Source organism: Acartia tonsa, chromosome 1, assembly GCF_053477335.1.
Source record: "Acartia tonsa isolate MP-2025a chromosome 1, ASM5347733v1, whole genome shotgun sequence".
Lineage (NCBI taxonomy): Eukaryota > Metazoa > Arthropoda > Copepoda > Calanoida > Acartiidae > Acartia > Acartia tonsa.
The window spans coordinates 11,605,491-11,624,182 of NC_137260.1; the positions used below are offsets into that span (position 1 = coordinate 11,605,491).

At 30.1% G+C, this 18,692-nt stretch overlaps 1 protein-coding gene across 1 annotated transcript in view; it reads left to right on the forward strand.

The window, feature by feature from the left end:
* The window catches only part of LOC145325062 (irregular chiasm C-roughest protein-like), a 91,059-nt gene extending 72,872 nt beyond the window's left edge, over positions 1-18,187 (forward strand). Inside the window, exons 9-11 of the mRNA XM_080167928.1 lie at positions 1,645-2,117; positions 8,318-8,729; positions 16,601-18,187. Coding sequence (XP_080024054.1) covers positions 1,645-2,117; positions 8,318-8,729; positions 16,601-16,984 — 1,269 coding nt within the window. The 3' untranslated portion in view covers positions 16,985-18,187. The remainder of the gene's footprint in view (positions 1-1,644; positions 2,118-8,317; positions 8,730-16,600) is intronic.
* Positions 18,188-18,692: the final 505 nt, after the last annotated feature.

An 18,692-nucleotide genomic window follows, 5' to 3' on the forward strand; every position in this document is an offset into this window, starting at 1 on the left:
AAAACTACACGAAAAAAAACAGTATCAAAACAGCACATGGAAACCTTTTGGAATCACGCTTTTACACAAAATAAGATTCTTTTTATACATTTTTTCTTGTTTGATAATAATTACAGTTTAACATGTAGGAAGTTATTAATACTGTCTATTTTTTTACCATAAGCAATATCAGTGGCAAAATAGTTGTTTATACGGATAAAATGTACCTTCCTAATCACAAAAGGCTTAAAATGTCATGAAAAATAAAATTTTATTACTGCTTATTATTAAAATTTTTGCCTTAATGTTTTGACTTGTTGAGTACCTAAAACTCCTTATTGTTGCTTTTTTTCTCTCTCTCTCTCTCTCTCTCTCTCTCTCTCTCTCTCTCTCTCTCTCTCTCTCTCTCTCTCTCTCTCTCTCTCTCTCTCTCTCTCTCTTTCTCTCTTTCTCTTTCTCTCTTTCTCTCTCTATTTCTTTCTTGTCTATTGCATTTTGAACCTTACTTCATCTTAGCAATTCCTAAAAACCAACCATCCTTTCTAGAGTAACACAACATTATAATGATACCCAAAAATTATTTTATACTGTAATTAAAGGTTTTGTAAAGACTTTAAAAATAACTCTTTATCCATTCTTTCATTAATTGGCAAGTTGGAGCAAAAAAGAACACATGTACATAGGCATATGTACCCCTATATAATACAGTTTTATTTCTAAATAGAAAGGGTAAAACCATTTGTAGTCGTCAAGATAGATATCCATATCTGCAATATATTATATCTAATGAACATATAAAACACCTACTTCTTATATGTTTCAGAAAACCTTTATTATCATTAACAAAACTTGTAAGTGAATTTTAATCATTCTAAGTTACTTGAGCTTTTTTCCACCTATGTGGTCCTAATGTTATATTCTTAACTTAAATTCTATTATTAAGACAAAGGTCTTTGTATTAAAAATGCGTAAAAAATGTATCAAAACTAAAATGAACACTTTTTTCTTCCTTTTCGTGCTTTTTTTCTGTTGTCAGTGAACTGCCTCTGTTAATCGTTGGCGCTAATATTATATCGTCACAAAATTGTTATATTATCACAAGTATCCAATATTATGAAAAAAAATATACAGAATGTGATAGATTAAATGACATAAAAGTTTACAAAGGAATGTTAACTAAAAAATATTTGTTTCAACAGGGAAGTTTGTAACAATTTCTTCTTTTGTAATGTTTTGTTTTAAAAAGTTTCTCTGTTTCAATTGCTACCCCCCATATTTCATTAGTGTCTTTTCAATACAGGGTTGGTTGGAATGTTGAGGGGCGATTCTATCATCCCCAATTTACTTATTTGTACTGTGTGTTCCTATAGTTTTACAACTGCCTTTTATGTTTTTATCGATTTTATGGCTTTGTATGATAGTTGTAATTGATGACGCATCCTAGCCTTTGGTTATTTTGCTTCTAAAAACCGATATTCTACTAACAGGCTCATTAGTATAGTCTTATCTTGATATAATCACAGTACATAATTTTCAAGTAAAGTATGTTTGTCTTAAATTGTTAAGGGGATGAATAGATAGAATTTAAAAGTAGGTGATGGGCAGCTTTTATTTCTTTTCTAATACAAAAAATGTATAAAAATATTCCAAATAATTTTGTTTTAGGTGGATGTTTACGGCTCCCCCAAAGTGAATCAACCCGTGTCAGAAGTATACGTCCATCGTGGCTCCCGCGGGGTTGTCGAGGTCGAGTTCTGTGCCGACCCGCTGCCCAAACAGATCTGGCACATTGATAGCAACCCCGGGCAGAAGATTCTGATCCATGCTGGCACCTCACACGAGGGCTACAGTGTCCTAACCGCTAGCAAGCTAAGCAAACCCAACTGCTATACCTCTACATTGGAAATCGACAATGTGACAGACAAACATCGTTCTGAGTATATTGTTCATTTTGAAAATGAACACGGACGCGAGATACATACAGTTAGGGTTAAAATTGGAGCCTTTCTTGGCAAGGAGACGCTGATTGGTGGATTAATTGGAGGGGGTATGACCCTTGTGATTGTGTTGCTCCTTCTGGTATGCTGCTGTACTAAATATGCCCGAACTAGCAAGGGAAGAAAGCATGATCAAGAGAGGTAACAATTTTATCATTTGTTTAATTTTCAGAAATATATAGGCATATTCAAATCTGAAAATTTTGAGTATTAAAATTATTTTAAAGTATTACCAATTTCTACCGATTAAACCATAATTCATATTTATTTATGTTCTAAAAAAGTATAATTTCTAAGAAGCAGCTTATTGTGCCTATAAAAAAATGGTAAATCATTGGTAAGTTGTATGACGACATTTTTTCATAAGCCATATAAGCTGCTTCATTTCTAATGCATTTTTTCTTAAAATAACAGATATACCTAAAATCACGGTTCTTTGTCAGTCATTGATTGAGTAGCCTTACCTTTAAAAAGTATAATTTAAAAACCCTTTGACATACAACAAATTGGTTAATGGTAGGTTTTAAAACAAGCTCTACAATTTTATTTCAGGGATTTTAGAATTTCAAAATTTACCCGATTCAAATAAATATAGGATTTAAAATGGAAAAATATTTTTGTGGAATTTAATGTAAGGTTTTAATATAAGGATTAGATACAAAAGAAATACATATATTGAAACTAAATTGAAATGACAAAAAAAGAGTTCTAAGCTTTATAAAAATTTGAAATATATAAATAATCGGTATAATGTTTTATTCTATATGGTGAGTAGCTGCTTTACTAAAGATAAAACAAAAAATTGCAGAAATATGATTGTTTCATATTATAATATGATAAGTTTGCCAAACTTATGTTTCCAATTTCCTCCCTCAGATATTATCAGAATAATTTTATTGAAAATATTATCTATTTATCTATTATCACTAGAGAAACACAGGGAATTAGCTTTCCGCGGATATTAAAATGAAAAATTTAAAACATGTTTTGTTAGCTCCGAGTGGACAAAGTGTTCGGGCTAACAAAACTGGTATTGATTTTATTTTAATATTCGTGGAAAATTGTTTGTAAGACGTTCCTATACATGATTTTTCAGCCTGGCTGATTACCGGTTCTAATCCATTGGTTATGAATCGGTTTCAAGCCATACTGGAAAAGTCTAAAAAGATAATTTTATAAAAAAAAAAATTCAAGATTTTTCTTGTTTTTTAAAAAAAGTGGTTGATTTGAGGTAAAGATTAAATTATCTTCCATTTGTTTACCCCTATATTCTTGCTTATCAGAGTATCTATTTATTGATATTTACAAAAATTTTGCTAATATTATTATGTGATATTATCATAACTCTAGCCCAAAGGGTTATTTCTATATAAAAAAAATAGGGGGAATTTTCTTTATCATATTTATTTTTTCCAGGTTTAGAAAGGCAACAATTATAATGTTACTTTTATTACTTTAGATCTCTAAAAATGTTTACAATTTGCTTTTAAAAAATGATTTAATTCTGTCCCGACTATTTTAGTCTATAAGTTTAGATCTAAAATCTAATTAGAAAATATTAAAATCACATATATGTAGTTTAAAGGCCATAAATGTTTGGATAGGTATTTTTAAGTTTTCTTACGTGTGACATTATTTTCTAATCTTTTTGTATGGGATTATATGGTAAAGAATATGCAGAAAAATAAAGAAATATTACCTCTATATGCCCGAGAATGATAAATAATTTGTTATTGCTAATGAATATGAATATATAAGCAGGGCCTGAACCACCCTTTATCTACATGTGTGTCCGTACATTGCTTAATAATTATTCGTATTTTATTGAGGGACATTGGTCTGTTTAATAACCTAGTCCCCAAAGTTTTATAATATTTTCTTATTCGTTGTCTTAACAACTTTTGGGACTTTTGTTGAATTTTGATTAATTTGTTCGTTAGGTTGATTGTCCAACCAATTCATTCACTAATAGTAATCGAAAGAAGGGGTAATTTTGTTTATCGCCATTGGGGAGGTGGATTAATTTATCTGCAATTATCTTATCCCTTTAGATTCCTGTACAAAAAAATACGTTTTGGGGTAAAGTTTTCATTTGACCAGTACCAATCTTCCAGCAGTTTGTGAGATATTAATACTCAGATACTGAGAAAATAGACAGAAAGACATTCAACATCTTTAAAATTTGGTTAAATGGCTGATTATTATTATGAGCAGTAATTGATAAACATAGATAAAGATAATATCATCAATTTCTTTACATTTGTTGCCCTCTATTTCAGGAAGGGAGGGGATATTGGTATGTTTTTTACACTAGTCTCCAAAGTTATAAAATTACGTTTTTTATTCGTTGGTTTAACATCTTTAGGGACTGTTCAGTGTTAATGAATATTGATTGGTCGGTTCAACCACTAATTGTAATTTACAGAAGGGGTAATTTTGTGTATCATAATTGGGGATGTACAATTTTACATCATTTTTAGGGCTAATGTCTTATCCCTTTAGATCCTTGCCTCTATTGATATCAGGTATAGGAAAATAGAAGAAATAAAACTATACAAAATAGATTAATTTGTTTTTCGTTACCATATCCTCGGATTCCTGGGGGATTATTACACTTTCTGCCTGAGTTATCATATGCATATTTATTATTCATTTGTTATAACAGTAGTTATTGGCATAATCAAGATTAATAATTCAACAAAAATTGTATAAAAAATGGTATTTCCGTACCGTACTGATAGGACCTTAAAGTAAAATAACTCGATGGATTGTAGGTTTCTTTTAATTCCCATCTACATATTTTTTTTTTCCTTTTGAAAAAGTATCTAAATACAAATAGGGATCATAAATCAATGTCTTATTATGCATTATTATTTTTGTTTATGGGCATGGCCAGCCATTTTTTTCTATCAATATATGATTTATGCATAAGCCTGGGTCAGCACAAATATAATTGCCAAAAACCTAATCTTGCGTGATTACCACTCATTATTTTTAATTACCTTATTCAAGAAAGGGTTAAGGGTTGCTTGCTGCGGGGTTGGGGCTGGGCGGGTTAATCCTACCCATATTATCTTAGGCTTATCTTTTTTTTTACTTAAGGATAATGATTTTTTTCTGTGAGAAAAATATAAAAAATAGTTATTATAAGCATTTAAAGTTAAGACTTAAAAATCAAGTAGGGTTTAATTATGCAGTGGCAGAAGAAGAATATTTTGTTCATAATTTCCTCTGTTTAATAAAAATGTTTTGAATTGTGTTAATTGTGCAAAAAAAAGTTGTTTGGTGTTGGTGTGAGTTATTTTATTTGCAAAATATTCCATAGTAATTATGCTCAACTAAAAACTTTTTTACTTCCTTTGCATACAATAGCGGAACAGCTCTATAATTAGCTTTGATTTTTATTCATAAAATTTTTCATTAATAGTCTTTTTTTATAGTTATATCTATTCATGGCTTAATTTTACTATTTCTAATTTGTTTAAAATTGCGGATTTTTGCCTTAATGTGCTATTTATAACTAATTTAAAAGCAATAAGTTGTCACCCAATTGTGCACGATTTTGTCATACATTGATGACAAAATTTGAAGGGAAATTGGGGCCAATTTTTGGTGATTGTAATGTTGTGATAGACAGACATATACAGATCAATTGTAGAGTTGCAATAGAGTGATCAAACTTTCTTTATTTTAGTCATCCGCTCTATTATAACTATAAAGCATGCTTTTGAGGTGTAACTTTAAAAAGATATCTTATTTTGAGAATATTGTAGAAAAGGAAAAATAATTTTAGTGCCATATTCCAACCTATGACTAGATTCATGTCTATTTAGATCATTCTAGAAACCAAAGGTCTATTGCTTAAAATTTCCAATGGGTCCCCATTTCCTTCCAAACTTGTGTGATTGGCAGATCAAAGTTGGTTCTAGTATTGTTAATTTCATAGAATTACTTTAAATTGTTGCTCAGAATTTACTAAGTAACCAATTGTTATTCCACCGTAACTAAAAGTGCTAGAAACGGCAGGATTATTTCTCCATCACCTTGTGAAGTTTTTGTCCTATGCAATTATACCCCTGTCACTTTTCCTCCCTCTTCTCTCCATGAACCAATAATTCTTTAAACAGCAAAAAATGTCTTAATTCTAGCAAGATTTTTCTTGTTGCTTATGCCTCCAATCATTTTTTTATAAATATTTTTTTATGATCTTAGTCAATTATCACAATCAAAAGGATCCATTTTCTAAATAGGAGAACTCCTTACATACCCATCATAGAAACACCCTTTGAATTTTGTAATCTAATTTGGTACACATCGTCTGAACACCCCCTTCGTAGTGCAGCTAAAGAATTTTGAAATTATGCCGCCATAAAGGAAACCAAGGTAGTATTTCCGTTTCCGTTACAAAGCCAGGCGCCTAAAGTCTACAAGTTAGGTATATTGTAACATCTCATTAGAAGGCTTTGAATAACTTAAATATCAAAGTGATATTACTATTTAATTTTGCTAGAAACCACCAAAAAAGCTGTCTTCTATCATTCTAGAGATGTAAGAACAATATATGGGTAAAGGGATAGATAGACATCTAATCAGGAGATATGAATTCATATTTAATATTGCATACTTTTGTATGATAATGACTACAGCATAGACATTTTGATCAGGGATCTAAAGGGATAAGACAACAACCCCTTCTGTAGATTAAATTTTTGGTTGAAACGTTTGAACACTCAACTAAATGAAGCAACCAATCAAAACTCAAGAATAGTCTCCAAAGCTGCTACGAAAATGAATAAGAAAAAGAAATCATAAAACTATGAGGTGTAGTGTAATAAACTGCCTAATGTCCCCTACCTCCCTCAAACACTTTTTTATTATTTGGGGCAAAAATGTTACATTCTGATTCTTTTATTCCTGATACAGTATCAAGGGTAAATTAGCTTGAGGAAGGTCTTGAAAAGGAAGGGGATGGGGTGTAAGAACCACAAAAGTAAACTGAGAAAAGTAAGGGGGTGGTGGGTGAAATAGGAATCAGCATTTCAATCTAATATTGGTTAGGAATTAAGTCAGGAAAGGAGGGGGAAATAGCTTTGGTTTAATCTGCTTTATTTTCTCATATTGTCTTGTAATCAAATTTTCTAACCCTTCATTTTCACGCCACCACAAAATTCAAATTATAGTCTGCAATTTCATGATACTTTTAACTTTTGTTAATACCATGGAAAATAATTTTTGTCTACACTTTACAAGATAAGTTCATCATTATAACCAAGTGGTACACCACATAACAAAAACAGTAAAATATGTCCGAATGATTAAGCAAAAAAGCAACAATTTATATAAACTCATAGTGTAAAAAAGTTTTAAAAATAAGTTAATAATTTTTTAGCAGATTTTTAAAAAAACTTATTTGCTGAATTTTTATTTAGAGAAGTTTGTTATTATATTTTGTATGGACATGTTCTTGAATTACATAAACCAGTCTAGTTTATGACCAAGGGGGGACAACTTGCTTTAATTTGCCAAAAAGATTCCCTCTCATTCTAATATTGCAAAAGTAGACAAGTAATAAGTTTATGTACTTTTGCAACATATCTTGATAAAATAAATTTATGTGCAAAAAGAAATATCAAAATTCTGCACATACTATATAAAACAAAATGCATGACAAAATTACAAGAAATATTTTCTGTTTTTAGTTCAAATTATGATATTTTTTGTCAACTAAAAGATTTTCTTAGTTGTATTAATATTTTTTTATAAGAATTGAACTAATTGTTTGATGTATAATGAAGAACATAACATTAATAAGGTTTTTTGTATGTAGCCTAAGATTCTATTTTTGAATTTAAGTCTAAGGATGCATTTAGGCTATTTTCTATTCTTCCATACCCCTTCAAATACATGGACGCAGCCTCTAGAAACAAAATAAATAAAAGAATATCTAAAATTTTGGTAAGCCTAACATCCTTCTAAGGATATTATTCGATAAAAGTTTCCTTCCCAGAGAGACATTCGTTTCCGTAGTACGTCTTCAACCAGAAAATTTATTCCACTATTTTGAAGAAAAATAAATAAAAAGTTAAAGTTATGTTGGGGAAAAATTGAGCATATTGTTAGAATGTTTTGCTTTGTTGGTTTGTAAAAGTGGTTACAGTAACAGTGTAACAGGGAATTATGTCAGAAAGGGGAATACAATTGTTAATTCATCAAATCTTTTTACTTTATTTCTTTTATTTATAAAATTTTGTTTAAACCATTATTTAATTCTTTTTCATTTCATTTATTTTGTTATTTTATTTTTTTTTATTTTTTGTTACATTTTTTTATTTTATTTTTAGCCCCGCCGTGCAAGTAGAGAAATGGAGTACAGGCAGTAGTGTAAGTTCCAGCAGTGAGATAAGCACAGAAACCCAACAGACCAATCAGAGTGCAGGAAATAACAGTACATCAGCTGATACAAGACTTATGACCAATCAGAATGCAGCAACCAGCCGGCCCGGCTCGGCACGCGCCGGTTCCACCAGCAGTAGCGGAACTGGAGTGTCAATTCACAATATCTCTCAAGCAAGCATGATGAGCAACGGAACACGACACAGTGTGATGAGCATGAGCACCCAACAGACCCTCGTGTCCCCGCCTCCGGTTTCTCCGCCCCTCTCCTCGGTGTTTCAAAAGTTTAGCCCGGACATTATCCAGAATCATTGTGAGAGAAAGAATGTTTCTTTTTCGGATGATTTATCCGTTTCACAGGTATTATTAGTTTCTTTTATTTTTTAGTTTCTTAAGTTCTTTTTATTTATATTATTTTAATTATTAATTTTGTTTTTATTCTGACAATCAAACTTTCTTTGGTATAAAAAGCTAATTGGATATTTATTGAATAATGTTATACTATTAAAAACACAGCTACTCATAAATCAGTGCTTAATAATACTTGTTAAAGACAAAAAATATTTTAGGTACTGCTTAAATACTTTAAAAGATTTGTATGGCATTTATAATGTATTCTATAGAGGATGATTTAGGTTCTAGACTATAATACAGCTTTTGAAATTCAGTTTCTTTTCAAAATTTGAATTATAAATTTAAATTTTATTTACTAATATGCAGAATAAAAATAGATTCTGCTAATAGTACACGTTCTATAAATCTTTGAACTATTTATTGTCGACCTTATGGCGAAACTATGAAGAAAATGTTCGACGGAAGTTTGCGTATGCATGGGCTACATAATTTTCTTAGTGGTCCTACAATTTTTTTAATTTGAAAGTATAGCCAAAAAATTTAATATTATTAGTTTTTTTAGTGTACAATATTATGTTGTCATTGTTATCAATAGAGAAACAATAGGATATTTAAAAGGTGATTTAGGTTTTTAATTGCGTAAAAGAACAAGAATAAAACTAATTCAAAGGGGTGGGGTTATTTTTTACTTTTTGTGTCACCTACAAGTAGCATGGAGGATGTCTAAGACTGACAGTACCCCCTTCTCCACTACTACTCCGCCCCTAAGGGTGACAGGATCACCCCGCTGCTCTGACAGGAGCGTGGGAGAACTCGGAAATCTGGAATACCAGAGTAATTATCTATCTTTCTATCCCTTGAAAATCTAGCTTGCTATCTTTCTATCCTGTAGATATCTAGCCTGCTAGCTATCTTGATTTCTTTTTTTCTATTTTCAATTATCCTTATATGTAGAATGTACATAAGATATGTACTTGAAATAACAGTTTTATTTCTAACTAATTTACTAATAAATGCACAATTAGTTTTTCTATTTTTTTTTTTGATAAATCCAACCCATAAAAAAAGGATTGTTTAAATAAAAAGGGTAAATACGAGTATTTTATATAAAGAAAGGCTCATAAATTATATATTCAGAAAACGAGATAGGAGAAACAAGGGATGGAAAATGATAATTTTTCTGATAAATCTCTGTGAAGTGTCACTATCGTGTTCTATCATCCCTTAATCCTGTAAAAAAGTATTATGCTTGTCGTGTGAAACCATTCCTTTTCCCTGTAAAAAAGTATATTTTTGTTACCATCCATTATCCCTGAAAACAAATGGTATGTCTAACGAATTCTACAATCCCTTTTCTCTGTAAAAAAAAATAGTATGTCCAGTCTATTGCACTGCACCAGGAAGAAGAAAAAAACAAATACAAATTCTATTCCAAAGGGAATTTAAACATAAAATAGAGAAAAAAGGAAGAGATAGTTTGGAAGGGGGGGGGGGGGATAAAAAAATAAAGAGAATTCTTCTAAGTCATAAATAATAAAGATTGTAATAATGTGCACTTATGCTTTTTAGATGCGTGGCCTATCTACAAATTTTATTTTCCTTTTTTTCTGTGCTTTAGTATTATTTAATTTTTCCTGTCTATTTATCTAAATTTTTCCTACTTTTTCAAACCTAGTAAAAGTGTCTGACTCTGATTATGACGTAAAATAATTAGCCAGTATACACTGTAATTGACCAATGGTAAAATTTGTAGTGCCCTCTCATTGGCTAATTTTTTTTACGTCATAATCAGAGTCCGACACTTTTACTAGGTTCTACTTTTTGCTTTCATTTTATTCTCCCTTCTTTGGATTTTTATCTTTGTAAGCTATAAATCCACCAAATTTATCTTCCTTGTTCATGCCCCTTGTGTTTTTTATCCAATATCTAAATATTATTACACGACTATTCATCAATATGTAAGTCAATATTATACCATTATGATAAGAATATTTAGGGGTGGATATATATATTATTGAAAATAATTAGTTAAGGGATAATTTATTTGAAGAAAACTATTTGCTTGCTACTTATCCGCAAATCTTAAAAGAAGTTAGATTTAAATACTGTACTTTCAGCATAATGTTTAAGCATAATAATTTTGACTGGCTGAAAATTTGAAGGTAAAATTGTTTTTCTGAAAATAAAAAAAAATAGAATAAAGCTCCTATCCATGAAAATATTGAACAATTGATGCTTTTATCCGATATTATGAATAATGTAAACTGTTATTTTCAAACATTTTGTATGAATAGGTTTCATACCTTCTTTGAATACTAAAATGAATGATAAAATGTTAGGTTAGGTTATAAGCCAGCTTTATGTTAACTTTAATTCATTGTAACTGTAAGTGTATCAGATTTAAATTACAGTTTATTGGACAAATTAACATCACGATCTCGGCAACAGCTTGGTTCTTTTGTCTGTTACTGTCAACAATGTCACTGTTGAATTTTAGAATATTAAGAGCTTAAAATTTACTGTAACGGTAACATATCAACGACCCTAATACCCATTTATGGTAGGAAAACGTGTTCAAAAAGATTCCATCCCAGCCCTCGAAATTTCTGTGTAATGATACACTAAATTCACACACATACAAACTACACAGAATTTTACACAAAATGTGTTAACTGGGACGACTGGCCGCTAAGGCTATAACCAAAGATATTTGTGTAAAAGCAAAGTAGCAAAATAGTATGATATTTTTACCTTTAATTTTCTGAAGAAAACAACAATTTATTTTTGATGATAACGATCACAGCAGTTTTACAACTAATATACTGAAAACTAAACATTCATCCCAATAATAATCATTTACATTTACTAAGCTAAAAAAAACTAGCAAAAAAATTCGTTACATTTGATGGACGCTTCGGATTTTGTTTTCTACAGCAAAATGCACTTTCTATTGACAAGGAAATCCTTTCTCCACAATATGACATAATAGGACAGGAGACTTACAGACGGACAGACAAACAAACGGACAGACATATTATGACACTTTATCATAATAGATTATTTACCTTTTGGAAATAATTTAGTAATATATATCAGGTAGGAAGATGACATAGGGCTCTTTATTACAATAGTCCCCAAAGTTTTATACTAACGCTTTCTGGTTCGTTTGTTTGACAACTTTGGGTACTATTAACGGCTCTTGATTGGTTGTTTTTTTTAAGTTGTGTGTACAGACGTTTCATCCACTAATTGTAATCTACAGAATGGAAATTTTGTTTTTTGATATAAAAACGCATCTACTCTATAATCAATACACCTAAATATAAAAAAATGTCATTCGCGCCTTATTTTGAAAGTGAAAGTGAGAACCTAACTATTCCCACTTCCCCATAATTTATTAAGCAAGCATTCTTATGGTTTTATTTCAACTAGAGGACAGATACAGATATCCTAAAATAAAAACATAAGACTTTGGTAATAAGATCTTAATTGAAATAGGTTTACTTATCAGATTTTGTGGAACCTATAAAAATGACGTCATACTGGCCTACCATTAGTCAATTAAAATGTATACTGGCCTCCCATTGGTTATTTAGTCTGTGTAGTGGCTTATCATTAGTTACTTGTAAATATTAATAATATGGCATATATGAAAACAATTACTAGAGAATACATATTTTATATTGTAAGATAAACTTTGGCAAGAACTAAATTGCTATAATTGGAGGAAGATTAATCTTCTATTGACCGTTCCATGTCCCTGATTATTATTATGTATGTTTAATAGGTACCCATTAGTGTCCCCTAACGTCAAATGTCATAAATTCACAGTCCTTCTGTTTCATTTCTTAACATGGGTTTTTAAAAACATTTTGTTTTTTTTTTCTTAAAATTATTAAAGTAAATATTTGAATAATCAACCTATCTTTATGTTCATTTACAAGAATTTGGAAAATTCATGTTTTTAATTTAGAAAAAAAACTAGATAAATCATCTTATTAAAAACCGACGTTTGGTTGGTAATGCCCCGAACCTATGACCTTTATATTAGAGTTTCTTCTAGAGTATCTTTTACCTTTTTTTTGATTTTTAATTAACTCCAATCCCTTTCAATTATAGTGTTTTTCTGTTAATTAAACTTAAAGTAGATAAAACATTTTCAAGATTTTTTTTATCAACAAATAAACCTTTTGTGACAAATCTAAAACTAATGAGTCCTGCGACCCAATATTCTGAAAATTTTCCCAATGCCTGCCTACTTCCTTTACGTAATGAAAATTAAGGGTTAAATTCGGGTTATAATCTCGTTCCCAGAACCAATGTAAGTGTTCATGCATTTGCAGTTTATTTGTTAAAATATAAGATTTTTTTTCATTTTAGATTAAAAATGTCTAAATTAAATGTCTTAACGAATAAAAAAGTCTCAATTATTTCATATAGTATATCATTGCTTGGTAATATTATAATTATTTGGATTATTTTTATTGGTAAAAATTCGCGAACACCTAATTTTCACTTGTAATTTATGGGTAAAGGAGGTTAAGACAATTAGAACTAATATATTTACATAAAAATCACACATAAATAAAAACAAAAATTGGTATATTTTCTTAGATATCTAAACAGATCTTATAAAAAATATTTAAATCTTTGTCTACCAAGTTATCTATAACTTTTTTATAAATAGGGTGTATACATCCCCCCTACACACAATAAATTGATTACAACAAATGGTTGACAAGTTTGGACACTCAACTTAATGACTTAAAGTCCCAAGCGCAAAATAAAACTTTGAGGACTAATGTAATAAACAGGCCAATATCCCCTCCCTCCCTACCTTCACCCCCCTTGTAAACGCCCACAATAAATGAAAGCAAATAGAACCATAAAATTTTATTAACTTTTATGTGACCTTGTTTTAAAATTTTATTATGTTTATAACGCTAGCTCGCACCTTTTTTGTTTGTTTAGCTGCACTGAAAGCAGGGAAGGGACATTGGGCTGTTTATTACACTGGTCCCTAAAGTTTTATATTCACGTTTTCATAGTCGTTTTTCTAACAACTTTCATTGAAATTTGGTTCATTCAGTTGAGTGTCCAAATGTTTCAACCACTTATTGCAATATACGTATGGGGCAATTTTGTGTATAATCTTTAGGGATGTACATCAATCTATCGGCCATTGTCATATCCCTTTAGATCCCTGTACTGCAAGGGTGTGAACCAGATTTATAATGGTTTTATTGAGTTATACCCATGGTCGTTTAAAAATTGGATTCAATAGCCATATTCACAACTTTAGTCAACAACTGATTCTTGCTCTTTGCCTAAAAAACCACTCAAGACATGGATTTTCTTTACGGTTTGGAACCAGTTTTTGGTAGACAATAACTATTAGAAATGCTTTTTTCTATTATATTAGAATTTAATATAAATTAAAACGAATTTGAATAAGGAATTTATTGGAATATTTAAAATTGTGAGCACTTGAGAAAATTAGTAAACACTAAACACAGCTGAATGTCCTTGATTTTAAAATTGGAATTATACCAAATGGAATGTAAAATTAGAAAAGCTAAATAAAACAAGGATAGATCAATGGAAAATAGATTATTTCTAAGACCTAATATAGGACAAATGATACCATTATTAGGTAGGTATAAGAAACTAACACAAGAAATTTAAAACATCACACAAAAGTCATCTTTTTCATTAGTTTACTTTATAATAATCATTTTATATAATCTAAAGACAGAAAGACATAAGTTGTAAAGCGGCTGCGCTTATAAAAACGGACCGACCCTAATTATAGAAAAACTTCGCTTTTAAAAACATTATATCCCTCTTGTACACCTGAATTTAGAATATAATGAAAGTTTAAAACAATGAAAACATTAATCGGTCCATTAACTAACTTTAATCCCCAAAGAAAAATCACACTTTTGAAAGTGGACCAGTACCAGAACCATCCCCCACACCTCCCCCCACATTTGTTCTTTCCTTAAAACATAAATTCAACACCCGTTGGACCCTTCACTTAACCTAGTTTTAAAATAGGAGAGTTTCGTAAGGTCCACTATGCAAAAAAAGGATTCTACCAAATAAACTTTTACAAATTGACTCCTTTTAATTTTTAGTGTTTTGAATTTTTAACCAAGTTTTCATCAAGAGTTTATAATTTCAAATTTGTATTTTTGTCTCGAACAGGGAAGGGTATTCTGATACAAACTTAAGGATGAGAGCATATATTAGGTTTTATATTATTGGTATAAAATAATGATTCTAAATGTATGGAGGGAGAGGGCAAAAACTGATATTCAAATATTTTACAACCCTGATATAAATATGTTTCTTTACTGCACAAACATTAGTTTTTAATGTAGTTTGTCCTAAACCTTTATTTTTTTGTCTGGCAGTAAGCTTAATGATGTTTTCATCATTTTTCAAACTGTAATAACAAATTTATTCCCATTTTTAATATTTCCATACTAAAGTAGTTTAAAATATCTAAAATACATTACTTAAAACATTTTTGTACCATAAATTGATTGAAAATAAATGTTAATAAAAAATTATAATAATTTTAAAGAAAATAACGGTTAAAAGCATTCTTTGGTTGATTCAAATATTGCAATGAAATAAAGCTCAGGTATCTAAAGGGATAACACAATGGCCGATAAATTGATATAGATTTAATAATAATACACAAAATTCTCTTTTCTGTAGATTACAATTAATGGTTGAAACGTTTGGACACTCAACTTACTTAATCAACCAATCAAATTCATTAAAAGTCTCCAAAGTTGTTAAACTAACAAATAAGAAAACTTTGGAGACTAGTGTAATGAACAGCCCATTGTCCCTTTTCTCTCTCTGAATAAATCTAGATGCTAAACTATTTCCAAGGGTCAAGAAGAATAACAGTAATACAGTTATACAGACACAATTTGGTTGTAAATAATGAAATAAAGTATCTTGGCTTCAAATTGAATTTCAAATTTTTAGCTTGACTTTTGTGAACTCAATTATTAACCCAAGAACAAGGTATTTTAACCTATGTATGTTTGATTTTTAGAATAAAATAACTTATTTGGTTATCATTTTTAACCTCATTAAACAGTTACTGTCAACAAATCACTCTATTTTTTCAACCAATATGTAAATTAAATCTTTAATTCATAAGTATTCATCTAAGGTGAACGGAAATGACTATTCTAATGGGTTATATGCTTCAATTAAAATTTGAATAATTGCTCCTGAATACACATATGCATACAAACACACACACACACCCTATACGCTGGTTGCATATTTCAATTATTTTATTCCCATGAACTGGGGCTACTCCTTTGAATTAATAATAAAAGGAACGGTCAAACAAAAAAACAAATTTGCTTACAGCTATTTTAATTTTATCAATAAAGACAATTTATAGAGGGAAAAGGTTTTTCTTGGGATAAAATGTTCCAAAATTTTCTGTAATGTCTAAACACTGAATAAACAAACAAAACAAACATATAAAGTTAGTAAATAAATAGTTGCACAAGAGTTAATTTTATTTAATTAAGGTTGCAATGACTTTATTCTTGCAATACTTCTATTATTTGTTACCACCTTTAGGTTTATATTCAAGGATACAGGGATAAATAAATAGAAGAAAAAAAATCCTTCCTCCAAAATAAGATTGCTAATTTTTCTCTATTATACTAACCTTGTATTTGTGTGGTTTATATAGGTTTATGTGTTTATAAGTTAAATAAACATCCTGTAATTAAATTATTGTATAATTTAGAGTTATCAAACTATGGAAATTTAAATATCTACTTCGTTGCAGTATGTTTTTATATAATTTTTAATGTATTTTTTCTTTTTTACAGGAATGTTTGAAGAATGTAGAAGCTGCCATATCTGCCCTGGACGCCGCCGCCAAGCAACCGCCAACCACAGCCGCCCAAAACAGCCAAAACGTGGCCGTCAACTACAACGACCTGTGCTTCCCGAAAACGTCCAACTACGGCAGCATGCGGAAACAGGGCCGCTGCGATTTTCTCACGCGGTCCAACATCAAGCGGATTGACGATGTTATCCGGGAGCACGAACAAGAACAGGGGATTATCCGCAGCCAGGCCAGCAGCCGCGCCAGTGTTCGCAGTAATATGTACGGCGTCCGGCCGCCCATGCCCGACAGCCGGCGGTCAAGCGTTCGCGGCGTGACAGGGGAGAGGAGAAATTATATCAATTCTGAATATAATTTTGCATAATCTGAAAGATCAAAAAGAACAGTAAAGTTAAAACCAAAGATAATGTATCCAAAAGCATTTTAGATTTTGCATCAAAAAACGAATTAAAGAGAAAACAGACAGACAAAGTTAGTTCCAGAGACGCTTTGCTTTTAAAATCACAGCATCTCAGCCGTACATCCAAAGCAGAAATCTTACAGTGACATAACAGCTAATATTACTGCTAGAAACCACCAAACAGGGAGATATAGAGAGAAATGGACTAAAGTCTTTAAATCTGTGAATAAATCAAATGGGATTGTCTTAAAACCTCTGCCACCTTCCTGCTGAAATGAAATCGTTGTGCTGACATTAAATTTCAATGATTTTTTATGTATATCATAGTCTTCTATGTCGATATAAATGCAGCAACAACATTTAACAGAGGCACTTTCCCCTACAAACCAAAATAGAAGTGTTAGTTTGGAATAAAACATGAAAATTAGAAAAGACATTTCTAAAACTCCCCCCTCTCTTCCTCTCTCAATGTAAGTCCATCCTATCTAAAATTGGATGAAAAAAGTTTGAAGAAAAAAAATACTTTGTCTTTCTGTGGAAAATTGGACAAATCCTAAAGAAAAACCAAAGAAAACTTTATCCCCTATCGCAGATTTTTCAGCGAAAAGAATAATTTTTATAAACAAAGAAAAAGTAAATAATAAACAAACATTAAATAAGTGAAACCAACCCGCCCTATATTATAATGATATAATATCAGCGGAAATGGAAATGAAGAATTTATGAAAAAAAATCTTTGAAATCAGTTTGAGAAAATCTACCAAGCACTTTGCCGCGTAAGATTTTTATCAGGACAATACAAAGATTTAAAGTTAAAATCCTTTCCTGTGTGTCCTATTCTTTACAGCAGTGTTTAAATAAATAAGCAAATTAACACAAATATTATTAGCAATAAAAGGACAAAAAAAAACTAGTTTTTTGATGATTTTTTAGACCAAGGAAAGGATATTATAAAACAGTGAAAAAAGAACTCTAAAAGAAAAGTGTATTTTTGAGAAAAAAAACACAAACTAAATTTTTTACTAGTCTTGCTAAGTATCAAAATTATTTCACAAAAAAATTCATTCAGTAAAAAAATCATTTAAATCAATTTAATTATTATTATATTACTATTATTATTATAGATTAGATTGTTAAACTTCGTTATTAATAAATATGAAATTGAAATAGTTTTTTTACTTACTACTTTAGCGTAGCTACTTTGTAATTTGAGTTTTTCCGTACATCTAACAGAGTCACTTAACGTTAGCGATTCAGAGAGGAAACAATAGATACCAATATGCTTCAGTGCGAATCCATATGCCTTTGGTAGATTAATAATTTTACTGTATCCAATTTATTATTCGATTTCATTATACCCAAAAAAAATCAGAGCGAATTTTGAATTATGGTTTTAATCCTTCTTTCTTCCTGCTTTAAAATTATTATGCCATTAGAATTTATAATCCATTTTACTCTAGATTTTTTATTTCCGTATTAAGCTGCGCTCCCCATGGTTAAGTCATGTTTTATTTAATTTATAAAATTTTCTAAGTCTATTTTAATGGTTGATTACTTAATTTAGGATGAATACAGTGCCCGTAGGCTGTTTTAAAGTAGACTCTCATATTTTGTTATATCCTCCTTTCATAAAGAGAAATACGCATGGATCTAAAGGGATATGGTAATGGCC